At 36.4% G+C, this 24577-nt stretch overlaps 1 protein-coding gene across 3 annotated transcripts; it reads left to right on the top strand.

The window, feature by feature from the left end:
* The first annotated feature begins 530 nt into the window (after positions 1–530).
* Positions 531–24008, top strand: LOC149067384 (poly(A)-specific ribonuclease PARN-like). Of its 3 annotated transcripts, XM_089253000.1 has the most exons (14): positions 533–2421; positions 4926–5004; positions 5104–5164; positions 8245–8339; positions 10235–10369; positions 11100–11189; positions 12294–12366; positions 12830–12937; positions 15203–15269; positions 15416–15471; positions 20615–20704; positions 20828–20902; positions 21174–21261; positions 23798–24008. In XM_089253000.1, exons 1-14 carry the CDS (start codon positions 1961–1963, stop codon positions 23871–23873), a joined length of 1554 nt encoding a protein of 517 aa, XP_089109126.1. In that variant the 5' UTR covers positions 533–1960; the 3' UTR covers positions 23874–24008. The 3 variants fall into 3 exon arrangements, with proteins under 3 accessions (XP_089109128.1, XP_089109127.1, XP_089109126.1); XM_089253001.1 differs by lacking the exons at positions 15203–15269; positions 15416–15471 and having other exon boundaries at positions 532–2421; XM_089253002.1 differs by lacking the exons at positions 12830–12937; positions 15203–15269; positions 15416–15471 and having other exon boundaries at positions 531–2421.
* The last annotated feature ends 569 nt before the right edge of the window (positions 24009–24577 follow it).

The following is a 24577-nucleotide window of genomic DNA, read 5'->3' on the forward strand; positions in this document are numbered from 1 at the left end:
ACTTTTCAGATTCCCAACATTCGGAGACATGCAAATGGTGTGGCAGGCAGAAACATGAGAGAAAATTATGTCCAGCTAGAGATGCCAAATGTTTTAAATGTTCGAAATTGGGACATTTTGGAAATGTTTGTTTAGCAAAAAACCAAACCAACATTCAAAAATTTCGTTCTTGGGTCATATTCAAGACAACACAAACCAGGATTGGACAGTTTTTGTCAATATGATGAATAAGAAATTGAAATTCCGACTAGATAGCGGAGCAGATCATACAGTAATACCTGCAACTTTGTATCACAAGATGTTTCAGAAATTGAATTTGAAACCAACTGATAGAACTCTCTGTAGTCCAGATAACACTCCGTTGAAAGTGCTGGGCATGTGCGAAGCATCTCTGAGCTATGTAAACAAGAAATGCACAAAAGAAATCTATGTCATCGATGGCTTGAAAAACTGTCTTCTTGGGAAACCAGCTTTGATATCCTTTGGTTTAGGACCCAATATCAGTGCTGTTCAATGGATTACTGCAATAGATCCGAAAAAAGAGTTTCCTGAACTGTTCGAAGGACTTGGACTCATGAATGAATGCTATTCCATACAACTCAAGCCTGATGCTATTCCATATGTTGTAACATTGTCAAGACGAGTACCTATGCCTCTTTTGAAAAAGACAGAAATCGAGATAAAAAGGATGGTCGAACAAAAAGTCATAACTCCAGTCACTGAGCCAACAGAGTGGTGCTCTCCTGTTGTCATAGTGCCCAAAAGTGATGGAAAGGTGAGAATTTGTTGGATCTGATCGAGCTGAACAAAAATGTTCTACAGAAATTACATCCCTTACCCAGTTAAATACACACTAAATCTCTTATCTGGTGCTAAAGTGTTCTCAAAACTGGATGCAAATTTAGGATTCTGGCAAATCCCATTGGATGAAAAATCATCTTATCTCACAACATTTATTACTCCGTTTGGAAGATTCAGATTTCTTAGACTGCCCTTTGGAATTTCTTCCGCTCCAGAACATTTCCAAAGAAGAATGATACAAATTCTGGAAAACACCAGTGGAACAGTTTGTCACATGGATGACATACTAGTGTGGGGGCCTTCTCAAGAAGAGCATGATATGAGATTGAGAGAAGTTTGCCAGAAACTGAAGGATGTTCATTTGACTTTGAACAAACAAAAAAATTTATCTTCTCAACGAGCAAAATTAAATTTCTTGGTCACATCATTGATAGCCAAGGAATTCACCCAGATGATGAGAAAATCATTGCTATTAAGGAGTATAAGTCACCAACAAATAAAAAGGAACTGAAACAGATGTTGGACATGGCGAATTACTTGGCTCGTTTTGTTGCAAATTATGCAGAAGTGCTTTTTCCTCTAACTATACTTCTCAGTGACAAAATAGATTTTGTCTGGGATATATATACCTCAGAGAGCAAAATGCTTTTCTCAAATGGAAGGAGATACTGTCATCTGATCCTGTTTTGAAAATCTTCAATCCCAACCAGGAATCCATAGTTACTGTCGATGCATCTTCATATGGCTTGGGAGCCACCTTACGCCAAAAGCAAGATGATGGTCAGATTGGTGTTATTGCCTGTAGTTCCAGAACTTTAACCACAGCTGAGACTCGATACACCCAAATCGAAAAGTAAGCTTTAGCTATTGCGTGGGGTTGTGAGAAATTTAAGGATTACCTAACAGGAACTCATTTCAAGATAGAGAGTGGTCATAAACCTCTGATTCCTATCTTCTCCAGAAAACATTTGGATGACTAGACACCAAGGCTACAAAGGATCAAATTGAAGATGATGCGATACTCTTATCACATAGTTCACATTCCACGAAAGGAACTGTATGCAGCAGACGCTTGGAGTCCTCAAGTGTATCCAGGAGTCCTCAAGTGTATCCAAACAAGACAAATAAATTGGAAGATGGAATAGATGCATATGTTCAAATGGTTAAAGAGACTCTACCAGCTTCATCAAAAAGACTGGAAGAACTAAAAGAAGCACAACTTGCTGACGAAGTTTGTCAGAAACTTTCATCATATATAATGACAGGATGGCCTGCAAAGAAATATTTCAATTCCTTTTGTCTACCTTTCTGGCAACATCGTTACAAAATCTCCATTCAAGATGGGATAGTGATGAGAGGCTGTAGAATCATCATTCCTCGATCACATCAAAGGGAAGTTCAAAATCAGATTCACGAAGGTCATCTTGGAATTACAAAATGCAGAGCCAGATGTTGTGTCTATTGGCCTGGAATAAGTAAAGAAATAGATGAAAAGGTAAAAAATTGCACAGCTTGTATCCAAGAATCTAAGAACAAACATCAACCTCTCATTCCAACACCATTTCCTGAGAGACCATGGGAGATGATTGATATGGACTTGTTCAAGTACAAGAATTCATGGTATCTTCTTCTTGTAGCTGACTACTATTCTTGTTTTCCTGAAATTGCTAAACTTGATAGACAGCTGCTGTAGTGAAAAAATCACTGGACATACCTCAAGAATGGGGAAACTTGTTGTTTTGAAGATTTTTCTGGAAATATGGTTGAAGAAGGCGGTTGGAATACTGTTGCCAGATGCAGTTTTGAAAAGATTGAGGAGTGCTGTATGAGGCTTTTTGAATAGACGTCATCATCAGCATCACCCTAAGGGACAAACACTGGATGATCCCCATAGAGATCAATGTAAAATTGCCGATTTTAGCATAGAAATGCGGAAATTTAGTGGGGTTTCCCACCACATCAATTTTAAAAATTGAATTGAATTTTTGATTTTCAAAATATTAAGTTCGCTTAGAGATACGAATCCCAGAAAATTAAATATAAAATAAAGAGCCAGACCCACTTTTGAGGTGGATATCCATGCAATATATATAACATTGATTTCAACTTTTTATTTACATCTTCTCAAGTGCGAAAATTAGAATTAATGTTTCCGTATTGTTTTATATTATCCAATGGCATCAATCCATATAGTTTAGGATGTTTTGAAATCAATTATGGGCCCATATAAATTACATCGAAGAAGTTACGCAGCTTTAATCAAGCATTTTTTGAAGGTAAAACAGGCAGATCGATAACTTGAAGTTAAAAAAAAAATTGAAATGTCTAGCTCCCATTAAAAATAAAAAAATTCTTTAATTTAGATTTGTTTCTTTCATGAGTCGCATAGGAAGTCGCTATTTTGGTTACCTTGTATGTCCCTCAAAAAGAGGAAAATTTCACTAGATCCAAAAAGCCTCATTGAATTCCTGTTTATTATTAGAAATGTGCCCGAATCTACAAATTTGCGAAATGAGTGTGTTTCTGAATGGTGTTAATGTTTGAATCCCAGTGACAAACAGAAAAAGCTAAGTCTTTTCTTTTGTCATGAACACCCGTTTCCCCCTTATTGTTGTTTTTGTATATTTTTATATCCAGGAACATTATTATGCCTTCTTTTGTGGTTTCCTTCAGAGAAAGCTCTTAAGGATAGATGTTGGGGAAAATGCTATTAAAATTGCATTTGTTGAAAATGATTAGATCATCAATGTACCGAAAGCCAACAAACTGCAATACAACTTTGTTGTACAAAGACACATTTGTACTGGAATTTACACATAAACAGGAATTTAATACAGCACTCCTCAATCTTTTCAAAACTGCATCTGGCAACAGAAAAATCTTCAAAACAACAAGTTTCCCCATTCTTGACATATGTCCTGTGATTTTTTGACATTTTTGGACTTTTTTGACATTTTTAATAATCCTTGTAAAATATTCACTGTAATTATTGTATTCCTGTAACTTTGTATATATTTTTCTCATTCTTTGAGCTTATAATCTGAAGCTCTGTATACATTTTTCAAATATTGTATTTTTGACATTTTTTCATTCTTTTTTTCGCCTTCTCTTCCCCTGAGGCCAACAAAAAAATTAAATGTTTCGAAGTGCAATTCTTGCCGAGATATTTGAAATCAAAATTGGGAAAAAGTTGGGAGCGAAGAGCATAAATGATTCAAAGAAAGATTCTCCATTAGTTTCAACGGTTCTTTCCAAACTTTTCCCAATTTTTTTAATTGAAATATTGCAGCGAGAGCAACAGACCTACAAACAGTACAAATGTAATTCAATCGTAACACATCACTCGCTTCACTTCTGAAATATGGATGGCAGCTCTGAAAAATCAAACATTACGTACATACTCAGACTGTTAGGTACACACACATTTATACTTCTGGCACAACTCACTAGGTAGTAAATCACCCATAGATGGTGATAGACCTGAGTTGTGCTCGGTTTGGAAGAAAGAAAAAGTTAGCAACGTTAGATTTTTGTCTCAGGATAGACAGGGCAACAACTTTCTGTTCAGGACAGGATATCCATATAAAAACTTTTTTCATTTTGTGACTCACTATTTGCACTCTCAAATAGGTACAAAGTGATTTTTCAACACATTTTGAGTATTTTGTGAGAAAACTTTCCTGACACACGGGTACAACAGAAACGGCGACATGACCACAAAAAAAATTGCTACTGCAGGGAGTCTCCCATCTAGGGGTTAACGCACCAATCTCTCTGTGTATAAAAAACAAGCCTGCCATTCGGAATCAACAATAAATTATAAGTCCCGGTCTAATTAGCCCTCGTGTGCAGAAAATGACAGTGGTGCGACAAAAATTATCAATGATCATTTTGAGTATTTTTTAAATTGGAACCATTCTTCTACGACGAACGGTTGATGAGATCGCATTGGGACTTACAGGGCATCCTGTATACATGTATTTGAATTATCTTTTCATCATGTAAGATATGAATATAGGTTGCCTTTAAAATTTTTCAAATTCTGGAAAAGTTTGTATGTAAATAGATGAATTTTATCTCTTCATGTATGAGTCTATACTGATCAATGCATGTTTTTCCCATAGTTTCAGAAATGTAGAATATAATATCCCTGTGTTTGAGCGCCCATGTTTCAACACGGAGGCTGATACCTTCATTTCTATGGTATGAATCTATTTGAAAAAAGAATTAATCTAAATTGATTATCGAAATTCATTAGAACACCTTTCCTTCAAATAATCGATCATGTATATTTTCTTTCAGCCATCATCCATTGAATTCATGAGACATCACAACTTCAGTTTTGATGACGTTTTTGATAAAGGTTTTGTTCTACTTAATTTTTTGTAAAAAATAAAAATATCATAAATAATGTGAAGATGAATTTCATCTTAACTTTTAAAATCTTGCCAGAAAATGTTTACATTGGAAGTTACGTTTTTTTTTTTTCTGTTTTTTGGTTTTGAAAATGTTTACAATGGAAGAGCGCAGATGTTGGGAGATATGACAGAAGTTTATAAAATTTTCAACAGGTTGAATAAAATGAACTGTCAATCAACTGCTTCGACAAGGTATAGATTCGACTAGTATAGATTTGTAAGGGACAAATCTAGGTTGTAGTGTTACAGGGAGTTTTTCTCTAATAGGGTTGCGAATAAATGGAATAGTTTACCTCCAGGGGTTGTGAATTCTCACATAAACATGTGTTTAAAACGATAAACATATTGGGATGAATTGAAAAGCTATCCATACATATATTAGCAGGGTTGGTCTGATTTTGCCCAACCCGAAAAAACCCAACAAAAACTACACCTTAAAACTGTATTTACTCACAAACAGTATACTTTCTAATGATGTTATTGCATTGTCGTACTCTATCTCAAAAGAAATGTATAAGTAAATCTGTGTATTCGATGCTATTTACTGTAAATTATATTACCATTATATTTTAAATGTTTTTCTTTTACAAGTAAAGAAAATAAACATTTTCATGAATGTTTTCTAACTCACAATTACCAATCCTTTTCAATAACGCCTTTTGATTTTGAGTGATCTCTTTCACTAATTTCTTTGCTTTTTCACATCCAAGTTTGTTTCTCAGTTTTGACCATACTAGTCCAAAAGTAGAAAATATATGCTCAATTGATGCAAATGTGGATGTAATTGAATGCAGGTCTTCCAATAATTTCCAAAAGTCTGCATTTAAAATCTTATTTTTTTCTGCACCTTGTAATGCATGATTTTCCATGACTTTTTTTACTTCAACTGATCACGTTTTGTGAAAACATTGTTCCTGGATAGAAATCTGCGTCTTCTATTTGAAACATATATAGTGCAATAAGAAATTCTGTATTCAGTTTTTTGATCCATTGTTCAGCGGAAGCTTCTTGTTCTTCAGTTAATCTTTTTCTTAAAGCAGGATCAGTCATATTTGCAAGAAAATGAAATGAAGTTAGTGCTTTTTTAAAGCGATGTGTAGCACACTCCTTATGCAAAGATAATTCTTTACTTTCCAATCCATCTAGCCATATTTCTACTGTCTGTACAAGAGTACAGCTATCTCTAGGGCTTTACCAATACTTGATAACTGCACTTGCAAGTTGACACATTCTTTATATAATCCTTTGTTATCTAAAAGCATCGTAATACTTTTTAAATTTCTTTATGTTCAATGGATGTTTCTATGTATTTTTGGTAATTATGGATGAATGAAGATTCATAAAATGGGCTGAACAACCAAAATCAAGGTCACGTGGCTGGTTTTGGACAATTATGTCACAAATTTTTCCATTTTGTTTTCGTTATCGCAAAAAATCAGCAAAAACACTTTTATCCATAGCCCTTTCAGCTATTTCCGCACAGAATTCTGCTGTTTTCTTGTGTGAGACATTTTACAGTATCTATTAAGTGGGTGCTCTAGCCAGTGTGGATACTATCTGCGATGATGGAGTCGGCATTTGCATTTGACCAACCATCCAACATCAAAGTGATAGTTGAATTTTTCAATTTCTCTGCATATTGACAGTTTTATCTGCCTCATCTAATAATGATCCAGCTAATTTCTTCCTAGTAGGAGGGATATAAACCGGATGCAAAGGATTAACCATTTCTCTAAATGCATCACTGTCGGCTATGTTAAAAGGTATATTATTAAAGCATAAAAAAATTTGGATACTTTTCAATAACTAACCTCTGGCAGTCACTTGTTTTAACAATAAATTGGCCTTTGGTTTTTGAAATGTTCCAGCATCCACAATAATATTTGAACTTCCGCATGTAGAAACAGCATCTTCAAGAGGTTGCTTTCTTTTCAATGAAGTAGATATCTCTTCACTGCATGAAGATTCATTATCATCAGTGTTTGATGAAAATGAAAACAAGGAATGAGCTTCAGATTTCTTACATTTATTCACATGAGTATGGATTCTTTCCACTTTTGCACTAACTATGGTATTGCAAAACTTGCATAAGTCCCTTGCCATTTATTATCAGTTTTATTCACCATAGTCCATTCAATGAACTGTGCTTCAGTTTTTGGCATGTTCAGTTTAGACAGGTTATACACATAACTTGTCTAGCTAAGCAGCAGAAAGAAATGGTGAAATGCTGTATCCAGGAGGGAAAACATCCATTACCCAGTCCAGTCGGATTGATCTGAGTAAACTTTCCCCCGCTTTCCTATCGGTCGTAGGTCCTCGGCTGCACCTCCACTACGATTCCAGGACGAAATAACTGGATTCTACACTCCCAAAAGAAGAAAACAACACTTTATTTAATTTATTATCCAACACCTCCAATGAAACCGTCCTGTCACTTCGGTCCAAACTTTTTACACTACCCCTCTTTTCGAATGTCTCTCATCATTCTCGTTTCCCTCTCTCGCGACTCCTGTTTCTCCTCTGCCTTTTTCCAACCTCTTTTCTCCTCTGCCTTTTTCCAACCTCTTTTCTCCTGAATTTTACAATCTGTTTTAGAATTTAGTTGCTTACAGATAATTTGTTAGGGTTTTTGTTTTTTTAATCAGAGTTTTAATAAATCCTACACTCCTTATCATTTGTTTAGTAAGTTCCTTTTTAGTAAAGGAACAGTGTTTCTTTACTAAAAGTGTTTGAACTCTGGTTACGCTTTGAGCACACATGAAATCAGCTAAAATTTTTGTTAATATTGATTTAATGTTCTGTTCTGATTATTATTAATATACTTATATGCATAATTGTCATAAATTACCTAGTCTATTATACTTATTTACAGCATATATAACTTTCTTTATGCTGCAATATCAAAAGCCCTGAATGAAAAAAAACCCGGTTTCTAGATTCTGTTAATAGTTTATGATTTGTTGTAATGAACTGTATTTAGATTTGCAACTTTGATTGATTGATTCTGAACAACATGTCTTTTCAGGCATCACTTTTCTTTCAAAGAAAAAGGAAGAGAATTTGAGGTTATCCATCATAAGAAACGACCTTTTGTCAGATGAAGAACGGAATGAACAACTTGTGAGCAATCAATTGATTATCTCTAGATTCCCATTTTCAAATATTTTTATCTGCACCAACACCTTGCAGTTTCAGCCTCCACATCCTTATTCTTGCAATTTATACTTTTTGTTTTATGTGTAGGGTAGGGGACCCAAATATCGCCTATCACAGTTTCTTCTTGATCAATGCTGGTAGTTGATGGCCACTACCAGAACTACAAAGCTTTACCCTTCAGTAGTTTGCAGAAGTTGGATGCACACCTGTTTTGTTTTTCTCTTTCCTCTAGAAATTTTTTTCCTGATTTTCGTTTACGATGAGTGAATAAACACGTTTCAATACTTGTAGTATAATCCCAATAAGGTTTAAGTGATAATGTTATATCATTTGAGGCAGTGATAGTGCCTGTAATAGACTACATTTTGGTGTAAATTGTTTCTTGGTTTACGATCCGATTCCCAAGTTGGAAGCCACCATGTTTGAAGTTAGGCCATTCCCAATATTGTTCTTGGCTATACTACGGACACATTCGAAGTAGGTTTTTTTTTTGTTTGTTTTTATTTTCAGATGTCACATAGAAAGACGTGGAACAAGATTGAAACGAAAGAAGCAGTGATAGCGGTAAAAAATAGAGAGAGTAAAAATTTAAGAGGTAGTAAGTAAAATAGAGTAGAGAGTATATATATAGAGAGAGAGAGAGGTTGAGAGTAAAAATTAAAAGAGGTAAATTTAAAGAGATTGGATTTTTGAAAGCATCTGAAGCTTTCAAGTACCTTGATCTACACTAAAAGTAGAAAACACACCATACTACTTAAAAAACCTGAAAATGAACTTCAAAAATTACTTTATGTGGTACTACAATGAGAAGGCCTGTTTTATCTCCTGATGTAGGAGACCAATTTGTTAAGCATTACTTACAAATGGATAAAACTTGTTATGAACTTACGACAAAGGATTCAAAAAGTATAGCATTTAAACTTGCCATTAGAAATAATTTACGCCACCCATTTTCTGAAAGAAAAAAAAATTCAGTTAGGGTGTGGCTTTATTATTTTTTTTTCATGAGACACCCTGCATTGTCTCTGGAAAAGAAAAATAAAGGGAAAAACACTCTCACTTGAAAGTCTGTCAACAATTTCTGGATAAATATCAGGCAAAGCTGTAGGAATTGGCTTCAAAAAAACGGACAGAAGTTTCTTCCTCTTCAGAAGATTATGAAGAACCTCCACATATGTGTCGACAACGATGACAGCAGTTGTGGCAAAGAAGATAATTATGCTCAATATTGAATTTGTAAAGGACTAAAACAATTTTCATGGGGAAACATGGTTAAAATTTGCGAAATATAACAAATTTTCTCATGAAAAATTCTATTTTTATTATTATTATTTATTTTTATTATTATTTTTGATGTTGATTTAAGAAAGGTGTTAAAAGGGTAAGTTAACTATATTTCTAAAAGCACAAAAAAGCTTTCTGGTATTATTTTAAATTTTATTGTCTTAATTTTCACATTTAATAAAGTATGATCATAACATAAAGTAAACTTTATTTTAATCCATTTCTGACGTTAGCAATATTAGCAGCACTTTTTTTAATAGGAAAAATGTTGCAGTCACAAAAGAAATGTTTTTGGGTGCGTTAGAGTTGTAATCACTTTATTTTTAGGTAATGGATTAGAACTATTTTTAGACAAATGGCACATAGATTAATCCTCTGATTAAAATGATGACCTAAGTAGACGATACTTGGGCCTCCCCCACACACACCTTACATCTGTATTCTTTGGATAAATAACCAAACTATGCTTTCAAAAGTTTTTTTCCATACCAAGTAACAATATCCTTCTTGCTGTAACAGGAAGTAAGTCTTATTATCTCAATACTCTTTAATGTTAGCCTTATTTATTTCGTTAGGGAACTTTAGGCAAAGCAGTAGGAGCGAGAAAAGTAGTGGATTACATATCGATGTCAGGAAAACCAATCATCGTTCACAATGGTTGGCTGGATACTTTCCATGTTCTGAAATTTGTAGAAGGAGAACTGCCCAAAGTAAAAATCATTTGTTTCATTAGAATATAAGTCATGAGCAAGAACTGGGTGATGTTGACCCATAAAATCTTAGAAAATGACCATAGAAATTCCCTAACATGAAAAAAAAATTCTATTAAGATAAACCAAATTTCTTTTTAAAACCAATTGTGTTCGAATGGTAATCATATGAAAATTTATTCTCAGCATTACATTTCATAGGATCAGAATTCATTGAATTCACTGTCATTTATAGTTTCTTAAAGTGGCCAGCTCTGAATTTTAAATAAAGACCAAACTTGGAATTGGTACTAAGCTTTGCCTGTTATCTATAAAGTAAGATATAAATTAAGTGATAAAAGCAATACATCTTTTTTATTAAACGAAAAGAAAATCATAACCTAGATTTTTTCACTATTACCCAATGCAATCTGTGTACATATAATTTTTAACATTTTTCATTCTCAAAAAACTTGAAAAGAGAAAAAAATATTCTTAAAATACCCTTAAACTAGTAAAAAATGCCTTTTAAAATTGAAAAGTTCTGAAAAAGGAAAAAAAAAAAGTTACAATTTTATGAACATCCAGGCCCAGGTTATAAGATGCTATTTGCATATCTATCACTTTTTCTAATTTGTTTTTATTGATCATTTGAAATTTAAGACTCCACGTTCTTTTAATCTTAGTTTTTCAATTTCACAATATTTATGTGTTTTTCTTCTGCATCGATTTTATTTCCCTCAATTTTCAGGACTATTCATCTTATAAGGATAAGCTGCGAGATATTTTGCCACAGGTTTATGACACAAAACATATTGCTGAATCAGTTGGAGCCATAAAGGTTTGGTACACATTTTCTCACTTTTATTTTAAATTTCTCTATCAGTTCTTTTTCTTTTCTTTCTTTTAAACAAAATATTCATCATCACTAAAAAGTGCCACAACGAAATAAAAGTTGCTGCAATTTTTAGTGATGACAAGTTTGTAGTGTATAATATATCTTTGGTCCGATGTGCTGTCATCGACAAAGTTTAGCGATGCCCAGTGCACAAATTTCTGATTCTGTTGAAGTCATTGATTTTTGTGTGTGTGGGGGGGGGGGGGGAGGGCTGCGCAAGCAATTTCTTTCAAGAGATATTTTTAGTAACCAACCTTCAAAAAGCATTTAAATTAACAAATTGATAAGAATAGCACTTTAGATATTTTTATTTTTACAGAAGTAATTAAGAAACAAATTTGGTTCTCTTAGAGGGAACGGCATGCTCCTTCTATGCCTTCTCCCCGTTCCCTGCATACGCCTCTGCTATTATTACCATCAGGATCTATGGGTTCTATCCGGAGCAAGTGTAACGTTCTTGATTTGGTAACGTTACACAAGAACGTAGAGAATGAGTTCTCTTTACCTATCGAGCCTAGGGCGACCATCTATAGATGGTCCCCTTCACTTCCCAACCAACTCCATAAGTAGTAAATTGTCATATAGTGATATGACCTGGGCTTGTGTGCTTTAAAGAAGGGTATAAAGCGATTGGACATTAAAAAAATAAATCTTTTACCCTCAAACTCCAGATAAATAGAGTCTGGAAACCCTGAAACCCCAAGACGATTGAAAATTCAAAATATTTTTGGGGAGAAAAATAAAAATATCGAAAGAAAATACTTCCCATTCCATACTATACTAATTTGATTGCTGTTAATTTAAAATGCTTTTCGTTGGTTAATACATAACTCATAGTTTGCAATTAAAAAGTAAAAGATTCTTTTACTTTTTAATCGCAAGATCTACCCTCCCCCCTCCCCAGAGGTCGATCCTACGTACCCTGTAACAGTTTTTTTTTTATAACATCCCTAGTCACAATTCCATGAGAGTGTTGTATTGAAGTGATTCTATTTTATAAAAAGTTTACTTTATATTCATTTTAAGTCATGGCAAATTCTCTTGTAGGGTAAATGCAAAAGAGGAAAAACTGCTCTGTATCCTCTGTTTAGTGCAATGAAAAGACACATGCCCTCTATTCGTAAGTACTACATTTGTGTATGTTTTTCTTTTACTATATTTTTGCATATGCAATTCTAAATTCCTGTACCAAGCACAACTCAGGTCTATCGCCTTGGGCAATTTACTACCTAGAGAGTTGTGTTGAAAATGTAAGTGAATGCCTAACAGTCTAATTGCTTATATATCAAGTATTGTGTCTGATTTTTCAGTGCTCCCATCTATATTTCAGTAGTGATGTGAGTGAAGTGTAATGATTGAATATTTATACTGTTTGTAGTCCTGTTGATCTCTGTGGTGAGACTTTTTAATGGGGAGATCGGCTTGCATTTGCGCATAAAATTATCATAACTGAGTTTGAGGGAATCGAACCCACAACCTTTGCTATATGTGTTCTATTTTCCAACCACTGCACCAATTGCGGATTTCTGTCAAGTGAAGAGGACAGACTTAGTTTATCTTCAAATGCATTTTTTCCTCCTTAGGTAGAACGGGCAGGAGTGGGTACAGATTAGATGCTGGACAACAACATCAGGCAGGATTTGACGCATTACTCACTGCGTGTGCATTCATAGGAATTACTGGTTTTATAAGTAATGGAATTTCTTAGTATACTTATCAAAACATAACGTATATAATATATACACAAGTAACAAAGAAATATGATTTCAATTTACCTTGTTTAGTGTATCCCAAAAGCTAAAAGAAAATCTATGGAAACTGACAGACAAAAACACAAATTCAAAATAATAATCTGGATGCTGAAGCATACACAGCTAGGGTAGAGCTCTTCATTCGGAGAGGGGGAGATCATCCCATTATTTTGTCATGAATGTATTGTATATGAAATGCAGGAAAATCTAAAAACATGCAATGCATCAGATAATGAAATAAAAGTTGAGGGAAATGGATAAAGTCATCACATCCAAACAAATTCCACAAGTAAATAAATCAACTTATGAAATAATTTAGTGTAATAATAGAAATATGAAAGGCAGATGACTGCATGACTATAACACAAACACTCATGACATAAATACGTTAGGGCCATGCCAACACCTTCTATAGCAGAAAGCCTCAGTGCAAAGCTTGTGATGTCACTGAAGTCGTCCATTTTACCTATAGTCATTGGATATACTGTGAAAAAAGGAAAATATTTCTTGTACTTCGGCCTGCTATATCCAGTGGCTATAGGTGAAATGGAGGACTTCAGTGACGTCAAAGCTTCGCGCTGAGGCTTTCTGCTATAGAAGGTGTTGGCCATGTACACACACACTCTTAGAACACATTTTGGCATGTAACAATTCATTAGAAATTCCTCTGTGAAACATTAGGTACATGTACGGTTAAGAGATAGTATAATATTGAAGCGCAAACTCAATCAAAATCATGTTGCTTAGTTTTATATACAAGGTGCATAGCTAACAGCACGCATCACATCACATTTTGCAGGCGCACTGTTGATCCTAGAGGCATACTTCCAATCTGAAAAAGACCCAAATAACATGTACTCAGAAACGTCATTCATGTTGCAAGTGGTTTAAAAAAATTCCCTTCTTATACAATCCTCGTGTGCCCAAAAATCTATTTAAAAAGTTGTTGCCCTGTTTCTCCTGATACAGGGGGGGAAAAATCCACATTTTTAAGTGCAATATTCGAATAGATATTCGTATTCGAAAAAAGGAAGAAGAGTTGGGAAAAAACGACATTAAAGTAACTCATTTTCTGAGTAACCATTTTACCTGCTATTAACACTGTTTTTTCCCAACTTTTCTCAGTTTTTTGAATATGAATATCTCTACGCATATTGTATTTAGAACCTTTTTTTCGGTATCAGGAGACACACACACAGGGCAAAAACTTTCTAAGTTGGATTTTTGGGCACACAGGGGGACATTATAAGAAGTGGATTTTTTCATTTCAATAACTAGACAACCCCTTGCAACATGAATGACATATCTGAGTACTACTACCAAATAACTTTGGCCAATTTGACATATGTTACTGCCAAAGCCCGAAGTGTGACCAATGCATGATGAGGCTAGCCACTTTGTGAATTGACCAAGAGTTTTGACCAAAATTTGAATTGCAGAAATGATTCGGATTTTGGCCGGCCATTTCGTGAAGTGACCAGAGATCCCTGGCCGAAACTGGATGTGTTGATGTAAGATGGCCCGGTAGGAGCCAAATCCATTTTTTTTTTTCATCGCCAACATGTGATACATGTCTATACGTATATAGCAGCTGTATAGCATTGGTTCCATGTGATGAGAAAAGAAAAAAGTGAAATCTGAGGGAAAAACTGTAAAATTAATTATGCAGTCGACGCTCGATATAATGACCCCTTCTTCCCATCTAAAACGGATGTTATATTGGGAAGATTGTTATATCGAAAGTAAAATATATATAATGATAGTTGTTCTCTGAAAACATTTAGGATTATGGTATGATTTATTAATTTACGATTATTTATCTTATCAGTCATTATAAAATGGAATGGCCGCTATAACGTGGGCCCGTGATAACGAGCATCGACTGTATAAACATATACATTTTTCTGTTTAAAAAATGTTACCACACTGTGACTGCGGTTGGGTCGCCATAACTAACTTGGACATAATTATCACGAAAAATGTGCCAACTTGACGATGATCCAGAATCATGTCTTTTGTCACCGGACTTTATCCAGCAGTCACAGGCTACTTCTGTCTCTACCTCATAAGACGACCCCATATATACTGCTATTTAGATGTGTAATAATAATTGGTTTAAGTTAAATTTATTGATGTTCACAGTGCGATTTGCTTCTACAAAATGCTCAATTTTGATTGATGAATTATTTGTTTTTGATTTGACAGCCGATATTAGAAGTTCCTATATGTTTCATCATGAGAATTTTTCTCGTCTTGACGAATTCATCAACAGGTGCAGTTGTCATAAAAAATCTTCCACTTTTCTTCTATCTTTATGGTCCTACATCTAAAATTTTTCACTTCCGTCGTGTTTTTAATGTTGTTTTACTTTGAAAAGACTAGATTTATTGATAACTTTATTTCCTGCTCTCGTTGCAGGATAAATGTACCTTATATGTACCATTCAACTTTTGTGAATCTAAATGGACCAGATGGTAAGATTGCTTTTTCACTGCAAGTTTTCAGTTCAAGCCAACTGGCCTTGCGAAGTATACACAACCTCCAGCCCGCGGGCCAAATGCGGTCTGTCAAGAGATTCCATCTGGTCCACGAAAGGTGTTCTGATAGAAAAGTTTCAGCACGCGCATTACAATAAATGTCTAGGATGACCATATTTCCTTCATAACAAAAATACGGGAAATCGGGATCCTAATAGGATATCCCTAATAATCCCAAAAAAAAATTTTCAAAGGAAGGAAAATTTGTCAGTTACAGCCACAAAAAAAAAATTGTCAAAGGAAGGAAAATTTGTCGGTTACAGCCACAAAAAAAAATTGTCAAAGGCATTGATTTATATCATGAAAATAAAAAATTTTTAGATTTCAAAAATTCAAGTATACCTGGTTGGAAAAAAGGGAGAAAAACGTGATGTTTTTATGAAGAATCTAGTAAGACCGAAATGACAGGGATATCCTGTAAAATACAGGCCATATGGTCATCCTATATAAACAAATTTCTCGCCTGCGAGTGGCAGAATTACCACATGTCTGGCCCGCGGAATGAAGGAATGTTGTGCACCCCTTCTGTAAGACAACTTATCATACGCGAATTCAAGTACTCACTGATTTAATTTTCTTATTTGTGTATAAATATCGTAGGCAAATTCACTTGATGTAGGATATACTCGATAATAAGCGATTAATTGTTTTACAGGGTGATTTAGAAAATATGAGGTGAAAAACTTAGAGGAAAACTAGAAAAACTTAGTGGTGATAGTGCACCAATGCAGACATGGTCTAACATGAAATGCAAACAAACTGGTGTTGCAGTGAATAAAAGGCGCGGGCCATCAGCCCTGTGAAGTTATTCCAGCATGCAACTGTTCTAATAGTTGTAATATACGAGATAATGGCACACTTTAGTAATACCGAAGAAGCAGACATGCATTTCCACCATACATTTGTGCCGCCTCTGCAGTACTTCCATTTGCAATTCCGTAAATGAAATGCATGCCTGCTTTTTCAGTATAACTAAAGTGCGCCATTGTTCCGCACATCACAACTGTTAGAACGGTTGCATACTGGAATAACTTCACCGGGATGGCATCCGCACCTTTTATTCACTGTGATGCAGATTTGCATACGGTTTCTTCTTCCTCCTCAGGTCAATTTGCATGCACCGTGTTATTTTTTCTCATGGTAATTTCAATAGGAATGCTGTTTTAACATTTGCGGAGCGACAGTCTCGAAACGAGGTAGTGCGTTTGCGTTTCATTTTAGAGCATACATTCTTGGTTGGCAATTGTTTGTATTGGTGTGTACTATCACCTCAAAGTTTTTCCCGTCTTTTCTGAATCACTCTATGTATGTAATAAAAGGGTCACCATGTTTTGCATTTTTTTTTTTTTTTTTTGGATAACTTAAAATGATTTAGTTTGAGTAAAAGTTATTTGCACAACTAACAAAGATTCAAAATAGCTTCTATTCATTCATAGCCAGGGGTCTGTCCAGCCAAAATTTGGGTCCGTTTTTTGAAACGGGCCCTTCACAGAACAAAAATTAATGAAACCATAAATTTGGTTTTTTTTTGTGATAATTAACTAGATTATTCCGCTATCCACAAAATTAATGACCTTTTTCATGAAAATATTCACAAAAACAGGACCTTACAAAAAAGGTCTGGACAGACCCCTGATAGCGTTACATCCCTAATAAAGCTGTGGAAACCATTCTAATCTCTTAGAAATTTGCACATGATCTTTTGAAAAACTGTTTTAATTTCCAATTTTAATTTCTGTTATTATTGTTGCAAAACACATGAATTGGCCAAAAAAAATCTGTCAAGGGATCCTATAGGATCCATTCTAGTGGGAACAGAAATTTCTTAAGGATACTGTCATTTTAAATAGTTTAATCAGGTATATAATTTATATTATCACAAAAATGACAACCTTTGCCTGGTTTTAATTTATACAAAATTTGCCACGTTTTCAAGACAAATAAATTGAATTGATCAAATGGTCGACGCATTTCGGCTCTTCAATGGAGAGCCATCATCAGGACCTCGTGGTCACTATTCACACGGTGTGTGAATTCTGACCACGAGGTCCTGATGTCGACCATTCGACCAATTAAATTTATTTGTCTTAAAAACATGTCAATTTTGGTATAAATACACTCATTGCCATAAAAATTTGCGCACCAAGGAATAATTGTGGGATCGAAACGAAAGTTGGCCTGAAGGTACATGCCGGGCAGATATGCAAATGATTAGAAATGCAGCGTGACTGCGCATTGCATAATGCGACTAGAGGGCATTGAACTTCGTTCTCCTTGGAGTATAAAACAGGTAAGCAGAGCTTGCTGGAGTGTATTTAATCGTTTGCAAAGGAAATGCTGAGGTAGACATGCTGTTACGCCGCCGTCTAAGACCATATGAGCAGTTGTCAGAGTTCGATAGGGGAAGAATCATCGAGATGATGGAAGCTGGGTGGTCAGCTCGGCGAGTAGCTCGTCAACTAGGCCGTTCTGATTTTACTGTGAGGAGGTGTTGGGACCAGTGGACAGAAGAGACGTCATTTACACGGCCACCAGGTTCAGGACACCCTCGAGAGACCAGTCGTCGAGAAGACCGTCACATCATTCGAAACGCGCGCGTAGAGCCAACTGCCTCATTGGCCGCTATCCAGACACAGGCAGCAGCTTCACTACGGGCCCCTGTGTCTTCCCGAACCATCGCAAGGCGCCTGGCTGAAGGACATCTGGTACGGCGCCGCCCATTACGTGTGCTGCCAATGACACCCACCCACCAACGCCTCCGTTTGGAGTGGTGTCGAGCACGACGGGATTGGACTGCAACGGAATGGAACCAGGTCGTCTTCAGCGACGAATCGAGATTCAACTTGAGCAGTGATGACAATCGTGTTCATGTGTAGAGGCCCCGTAGTGAACGCTTCAATCCTGCCTTCGCTTTATAGCGACACACCGCTGCCACAGCTGGTGTCATGGTATGGGGTGCCATTGCTTACGATACACGGTCACCCCTAATATTGATCCATGGCACAATGACAGCCCAGCGGTACGTCCATAACATCCTTCAGCCACATGTGTTGCCACTCATGGCAGGGCTCCCTGGAGCCATTTTTTCAACAAGACAATGCTAGGCCACACACAGCAAGGATGTCACAAGACTGCCTCCGCCACATTACCACCCTTCCCTGGCCTGCTCTATCCCCAGATTTGTCACCAATCGAGCATATCTGGGATCATTTGGGACAGCAAGTTGGACACCCTATGAGGTTGGTCGAACTAGAGGCGCATTTACAGCAACTGTGGAACGAGATGTCTCAGGACATCATACGGAACTTGTATGCCTCAATGCCCGCTCGTATCGCATCGTGCATTCGCGCTAGAGAGGGTCCAACAGAGTACTAAAACTTCTGTTCATCTGTACTTTTTTCTGCAATAAATGATCCTTTTTCTTGGATTTTCTAAGTACTTACATAATGTAAAATTTGGTTTCATTTTGACGACTTCTTCTGGGTGCGCAAATTTTTATGGCAATGAGTGTATAATTTATATGTTTATACATATGCATATACATATAAATTATGTTTATGCATATAAATGAAAAGCTAATGAGAAAAAAAGAATTATAAACACAGAAATAAAAAATGGGCGAGGGGGAAGAAAACAGTAGTAATATACATATACAAATGGGTTGATACATATATACACTGAAGAGGCAAAAAAAACTGGTACACCTGCCTAATATTGCGTAGAGCCCGCAGAAGTGCCGCAACACAACGTGGCATGGACTCGACTAATGTCTGAAGTAGTGCTGGAGGTAATTGACACCATGAATCCTGCAGGTCTGTCCATAAATCCGTAGGAGTAAGAGGGGGTGGAGCTCTCTTCTGAACAGCATGTTGCCAGGCATCCCAGATATGTTTAATAATGATCACGTCTGGGGATTTAGGTGGCCAGCGGAAGTGTCTAAAGTCAGAAGAGTGTTCCTGGAGCCACTTTGTAGCAATTCTGGACGTGTGGGGTGTTGCATTGTCCTGCTGAAATTGTCCAAGTCTGTCGTAATGCACAATGGACATGAATGGGTGCAGGTGATCAGACAGGATGCTTATGTACCTGTCACCTGTCAGAGTCGTATCAGGGGTCCCATATCACGCCAACTGCACACGCCCCATACCATCACAGAGCCTCCACCAGCTTGAACAGTCCCCTGTTGACATGTAGGGTCTATGGATTCATGAGGATGTCTCCATACCCGTACACGTCCATCAGCTCGAAGCAATTGGAACCGAGACTCGTCAGACCAGGCAACGTGTTTCCAGTCCTCAACAGTCCAATGTCGGTGTTGTCGGGCCCAGGCGAGGCATAAAGCTTTGTGATGTGCAGTAATCAAGGGTACACGAGTGGGCCTTCGGCTCCGAAAGCCCATATCGATGATGTTTCATTGAATGGTTCGCACGCTGACACTTGTTGATGGCCCAGCATTGAAATCTGCAGCAATTTGCGAAAGTGTTGCACGTCTGTCACGTTTAATGATTCTCGTCAGTCGTTGTTGGTCCCGTTCTTGCATTATCTTTTTCTGGTCGCAGCGATGTCGTTGATTTAATTTTTTACCGGATTCCCGATATTCACGGTATACTCATGGAATGGTCGTACGTGAAAATCCAAATTTCATTGCTACCTCGGAGATGCTATGTCCCATCTCTCGTGCGCCGACTATAACACCACGTTCAAACTCACTTAAATCTCGATAACCTGCCATTGTAGCAGCAGTAACCGATCTAACAACTATGCCAGACACTTGTGTTATATAAGCGTTGCCGCAGTGCCATACTCTGATTGGTTCCATATCTCTTTATTTGCATACGCATGCCTGTACCAGTTTTTTTTGGCTCTTCAGTTTATACATCATGATTTTCCTGAATATTGTGGAATATTTACAGGTAAATTTGGTGTATGCAATGAAATTAGTATGTAATCATGATTTAATTTGCCCTATTCAAAGATCGGTGTTTGTCAAAAAAGAATGTTTATCTCACTGTCAAGAAAATTTGTAGCAAATTTCAAAATTATGTGCTATATGTTTCATTTATTTAGTGGTTTTTTTTTCCAGCTCTTCATAACTTGACTAATGTTCATCACTTACATTTTGAAATCATGTTGCCTAAGGAAGACATGACTAGAACTGCTCAGGAGTGTTTTGGTATGTGTGTATGATTTTATATTATACATCCATGCATGTATATTTATTGCACATTAACCTGATTTATTTTCAGCATAATCTCTTCTACCTTTCTCAACACGCAACCATTGTTTTTTTTTGCAGGCTCTGTCTCTGTAGAATGTATAAATGCAAGATCGGCATTCATTGTGTGTAACGATGCAGATTCCATCGCAAAAGGTGATTACACATATATTTGTTAATTATTCCATTTTCTTCCGTTTAAAAAATTTCTAATTTGGAATATCTTCTGTCACGATATGTTTCTGCTCCCCCCCCCCCCCCATCTCTTATTAAACTTCCTACATGATCTTTCTAAGAAATAACGTCACTCCGGTCACTAACAAATAACCCTTGGTATAAAATTGTATTTAAAAATGGTTTAAAGCAGCTTTATTAATTAAGTTCAAGTTTATTTAAAATGAATGCTTTTTGAATTTTTCCTCAACAGCCAAAGAGAAATGTGATGGCATAACCGTCTCTAGCATTGCAGCATTCAAAAAAAGACTTCATGTGGAAGTTGGGGGTCTGCACCCATTGTAAGCAATGTTTATTTTTTTTTTGTTTTTTAGTTCTTATATAAAACTTTAAGAAAATGAAAATACATTGCCCATATTATCATGGTTGGGACAAAGTATGTACAAAGTGGTGTATTTACGGGGATGGGGGGGCTTATTGGGCTGAAATAGTCCAGGGCAGCAGATTTGAAGAATGAGTAGTGGTCAAGAAAATTAGTAGGATGGGAGGGGTGGCAAAATTTGGAAAAGGCATTAAAACTTGAAATCCATCTCTGCCTGGAGAGCAGTGAACTATGTCAGTGAGTGACGAAACAGGTAACCTAGAGAGTTTGGAAGCATGGGAGTGATCAAAATAATTACCTAGGGCGTGTGTAGGCATGTGAATGACCAAAAGAGTGACCTAGAGCTCACGCAAGCATGTGGCAAAAGAGTGACCTGGAAGGCAAGTGACCAGGTCAGTGAAGGATCAAGAGTGTGACCTGGAGAACGTGTGTGAGAGCACGTGAATGACCAAAAGAAGGACCTAGAGTGTGCGTAGCATGTGAATTATCACAAAGTGACCTAGGGCATGTATGAGCATGTGAATTAACACAAGAGTGACCTAGAGACCAAGGAGCCACATTAGTGAGTGACCTGGAACGTGTGCAAGCATGCGATGAAAGAGTGACCTGGAAGGCAAGAGAGTAGGTCAGTGAAGGACTAAGATAATGACCTAGAGAGTGTGTGAGAGCACGTGAATGACCAAAAGAGTCACCTGGAGAGCGAGGGACCTATTGGCCCTGCTCCAAGATGCGGGAGGTCATGGAAACATGGAAATGACCAAAGGAGTGACTCCTCAGAGATACAGTCATAGTAACAAGGATGTGTGGGGGGGGGGGGGATGGTCAGACATGTTTTTGCATAGAGGCGATTTTGAGGGATAAGGGATCAAATAAATCAGACTGGAAGGAGAAAGGGGGGTAACAAAATCTGTGTAGGCCACAGACGGCAAAACCATAAATGTACCTCTGTATGGTTGTGACAATTTTAATACGAATAGCTTCTGTGAATATCTTCCGTGAATATTAGCTTCTTTTTTTAAATTCATAAATGTGTCTATTGAGATAGCATTTACAACACAATGTAAGTTATGAAAATAAAATAAAACTTCCCACGAGATGGTGATTCCTTATTCCGATACTAGTATCCCCCGTGTAGAAGCACTTTATTGATCATTTTTGTCACACCACAGTCATTTTCTGCACACGAGGGCTAATTAGACCGGGACCTACAATTTATTGCAGATTCCGAATGGCAGGCTTGTTTTTTATACTCATTGAGAGGTTAGTGCACTAACCCTCGATGGGGGACTCCCTGTGGGAGCAATTTTTTTTTGCGATCAAGTCACCGTTTTTTGTTGTACCCCCTGCGTCAGGAAAGTTTTCTGATAAGGACGAACCGGGTATCGAACTCGCGACACCTCTAAACATCCTTTGGTACTTTAGGCGAGCGTCTTATTAATCACTTTATTGATTGTGTATTTTAATAAGCTGTGCCGAAACTAGAGGAGCGTAGGGAGCCCTGGCGCAAAGAGTTTACTGTTTGCCCCTTTCATTATTACGGAGAGAGGGGCGCCAAAATTGATACTGGCTGGGAGTGACAGAAAATTTCCGTTTCTAGTTAAGGCCTTGTTAATTAACTGCTAATCTGTTTGTTCTATATCAGTTTCATTGAAAATCTTTGGCACATCAATCTCGTATCCCAATGACATCTAAGCTCTTTCAATGATAATATCCAAAAGAAAATCATGTGCTCTTTTTAATAGTTCACGCTCTGTGTAGCAAAGTAGAATCAGAATATCACTAGTAGCATCCTTATCTACTTTTCCCCAACCAAAGTCTTTCGTCCTTCTGAGTTATGGCCAAAGCGGCTCTTAAGGGTGCGCAACCAACAGTTGCTGTCGCATCGGCCCCTCATTTTGAAGGTAATAATTTCTTTCATAAATTTTGAATTATCAATTCTGGGGAATTCCACCATTTTTATCTAAAAAGAAATAATTCTAGAATTCTGCATTTTGATCTGGAAAAAAATAATTCTAGAATTCTGCATTTTCTGGAATTCTCAATTTTCATTACTTCTGGCATCATCTTTCATGTATTGCGAATTTTCATGTTCTGGAGTTATCTGTCAATTTTTTCCTGAATTTGAGTTTTGAGATTTTTTCCTGATTCTGAAACTTGAGTAGTTCTCAGACAATTTTTTTCATTGGGTCCTACGTTTCAATGGTTTTAGAATTATTTTTTCATCACAATTTTCTTAAATTTTCATTATTTTTTATTTTTTTTATTTTTTGTTAATTTGCATTCAAATGTGTCTTATAGTTTTGTGTGGATATTTTTTTTATTGTAATTCTTGTAATTGTGAATCTTTTGATGGTGTACCCCCCCCCCCCTTTTCACAGAATATATAGAATACACAATTGTTCTTTCTGATATGTTTTGCATCAGTTATGATCCTTTGAGTTGAAAGTTCAAGATATTCCTTCACCAAGTGATTAATTATTCTATTATTCTCTCAGGCCTCTGCCTCTTGAGCCAAGGATCGAGAAAGATGATAAACAACAGTCGGGTATGAAAAGACATTGGGCAGATTAGGAACTCAGTCTTATTGCATGAAAAAACTTTTTATTTGTCCACATATGCAAAACATACATGTACATTCAATGTTTGGAACATTTTCACTTGAAAATTATTACACAAGCAAATGATAACCAGGAGATCGAGGAAAAAGTCCTGTTATGTATATATATTTTGTGTTTTGAATAAAGTTGTGTTTGAATAAAATTGTTGCTTATTGGTTTACATACGCACGCATACAACCAATACACAGAGAAAACAACAGCAAATCCAGTTTTTAAAAAAATGAATAAAGCTTAGAAATTTTCAAATTCTTGAAGCATATCGTCGTGTCTTAGTTTTGTATTAAGGAGCTTCAAGAATGATTCCGTGTAATTTTTTTTTTTATGTTATTCTGAGTAGAGACGAATGGATTTACCATCTTTAACAGAGGAGGATTAGCAATAAATTGAGATGTCACAAAAGAAATGTCTTCTGCTACAAGTTCAAAATCATCGCAATTCTTCTCTCTGAAGACATTTTTTGTTCATATTTTGTGGTATATTGCTATTTTCTTCTCTTAAAGAAGTGTCATTCTCTACTCATGTAAGCTGCTCTCCAGAAATTGTTAATCATCATGCCCCTTAACCGCCATCAATATTGTGCCCCCCCCCCCCCAGCTTTTCTTAAGTCCGCCTACGCCGTACATTCTAATTTTTGTTGAAATTTAGATGCACCTGATA

Source organism: Pholcus phalangioides, unplaced genomic scaffold (genome assembly GCF_987345545.1).
Source record: "Pholcus phalangioides strain wild (caught in Gottingen) unplaced genomic scaffold, Ppha-v1.0 ptg000031l_1, whole genome shotgun sequence".
NCBI lineage: Eukaryota > Metazoa > Arthropoda > Arachnida > Araneae > Pholcidae > Pholcus > Pholcus phalangioides.

Bases quoted from the DNA above. Each gene is read 5' to 3' on its own strand.
- LOC149067384 (XM_089253000.1), top strand. From the start codon at position 1,961: ATGGTTAAAGAGACTCTACCAGCTTCATCAAAAAGACTGGAAGAACTA. The intron at 12,367-12,829 runs GTAAGTACTACA...TTTCCTCCTTAG, and splicing joins AAGACACATGCCCTCTATTC to GTAGAACGGGCAGGAGTGGG. The intron at 15,270-15,415 runs GTGCAGTTGTCA...CTCTCGTTGCAG, and splicing joins CTTGACGAATTCATCAACAG to GATAAATGTACCTTATATGT.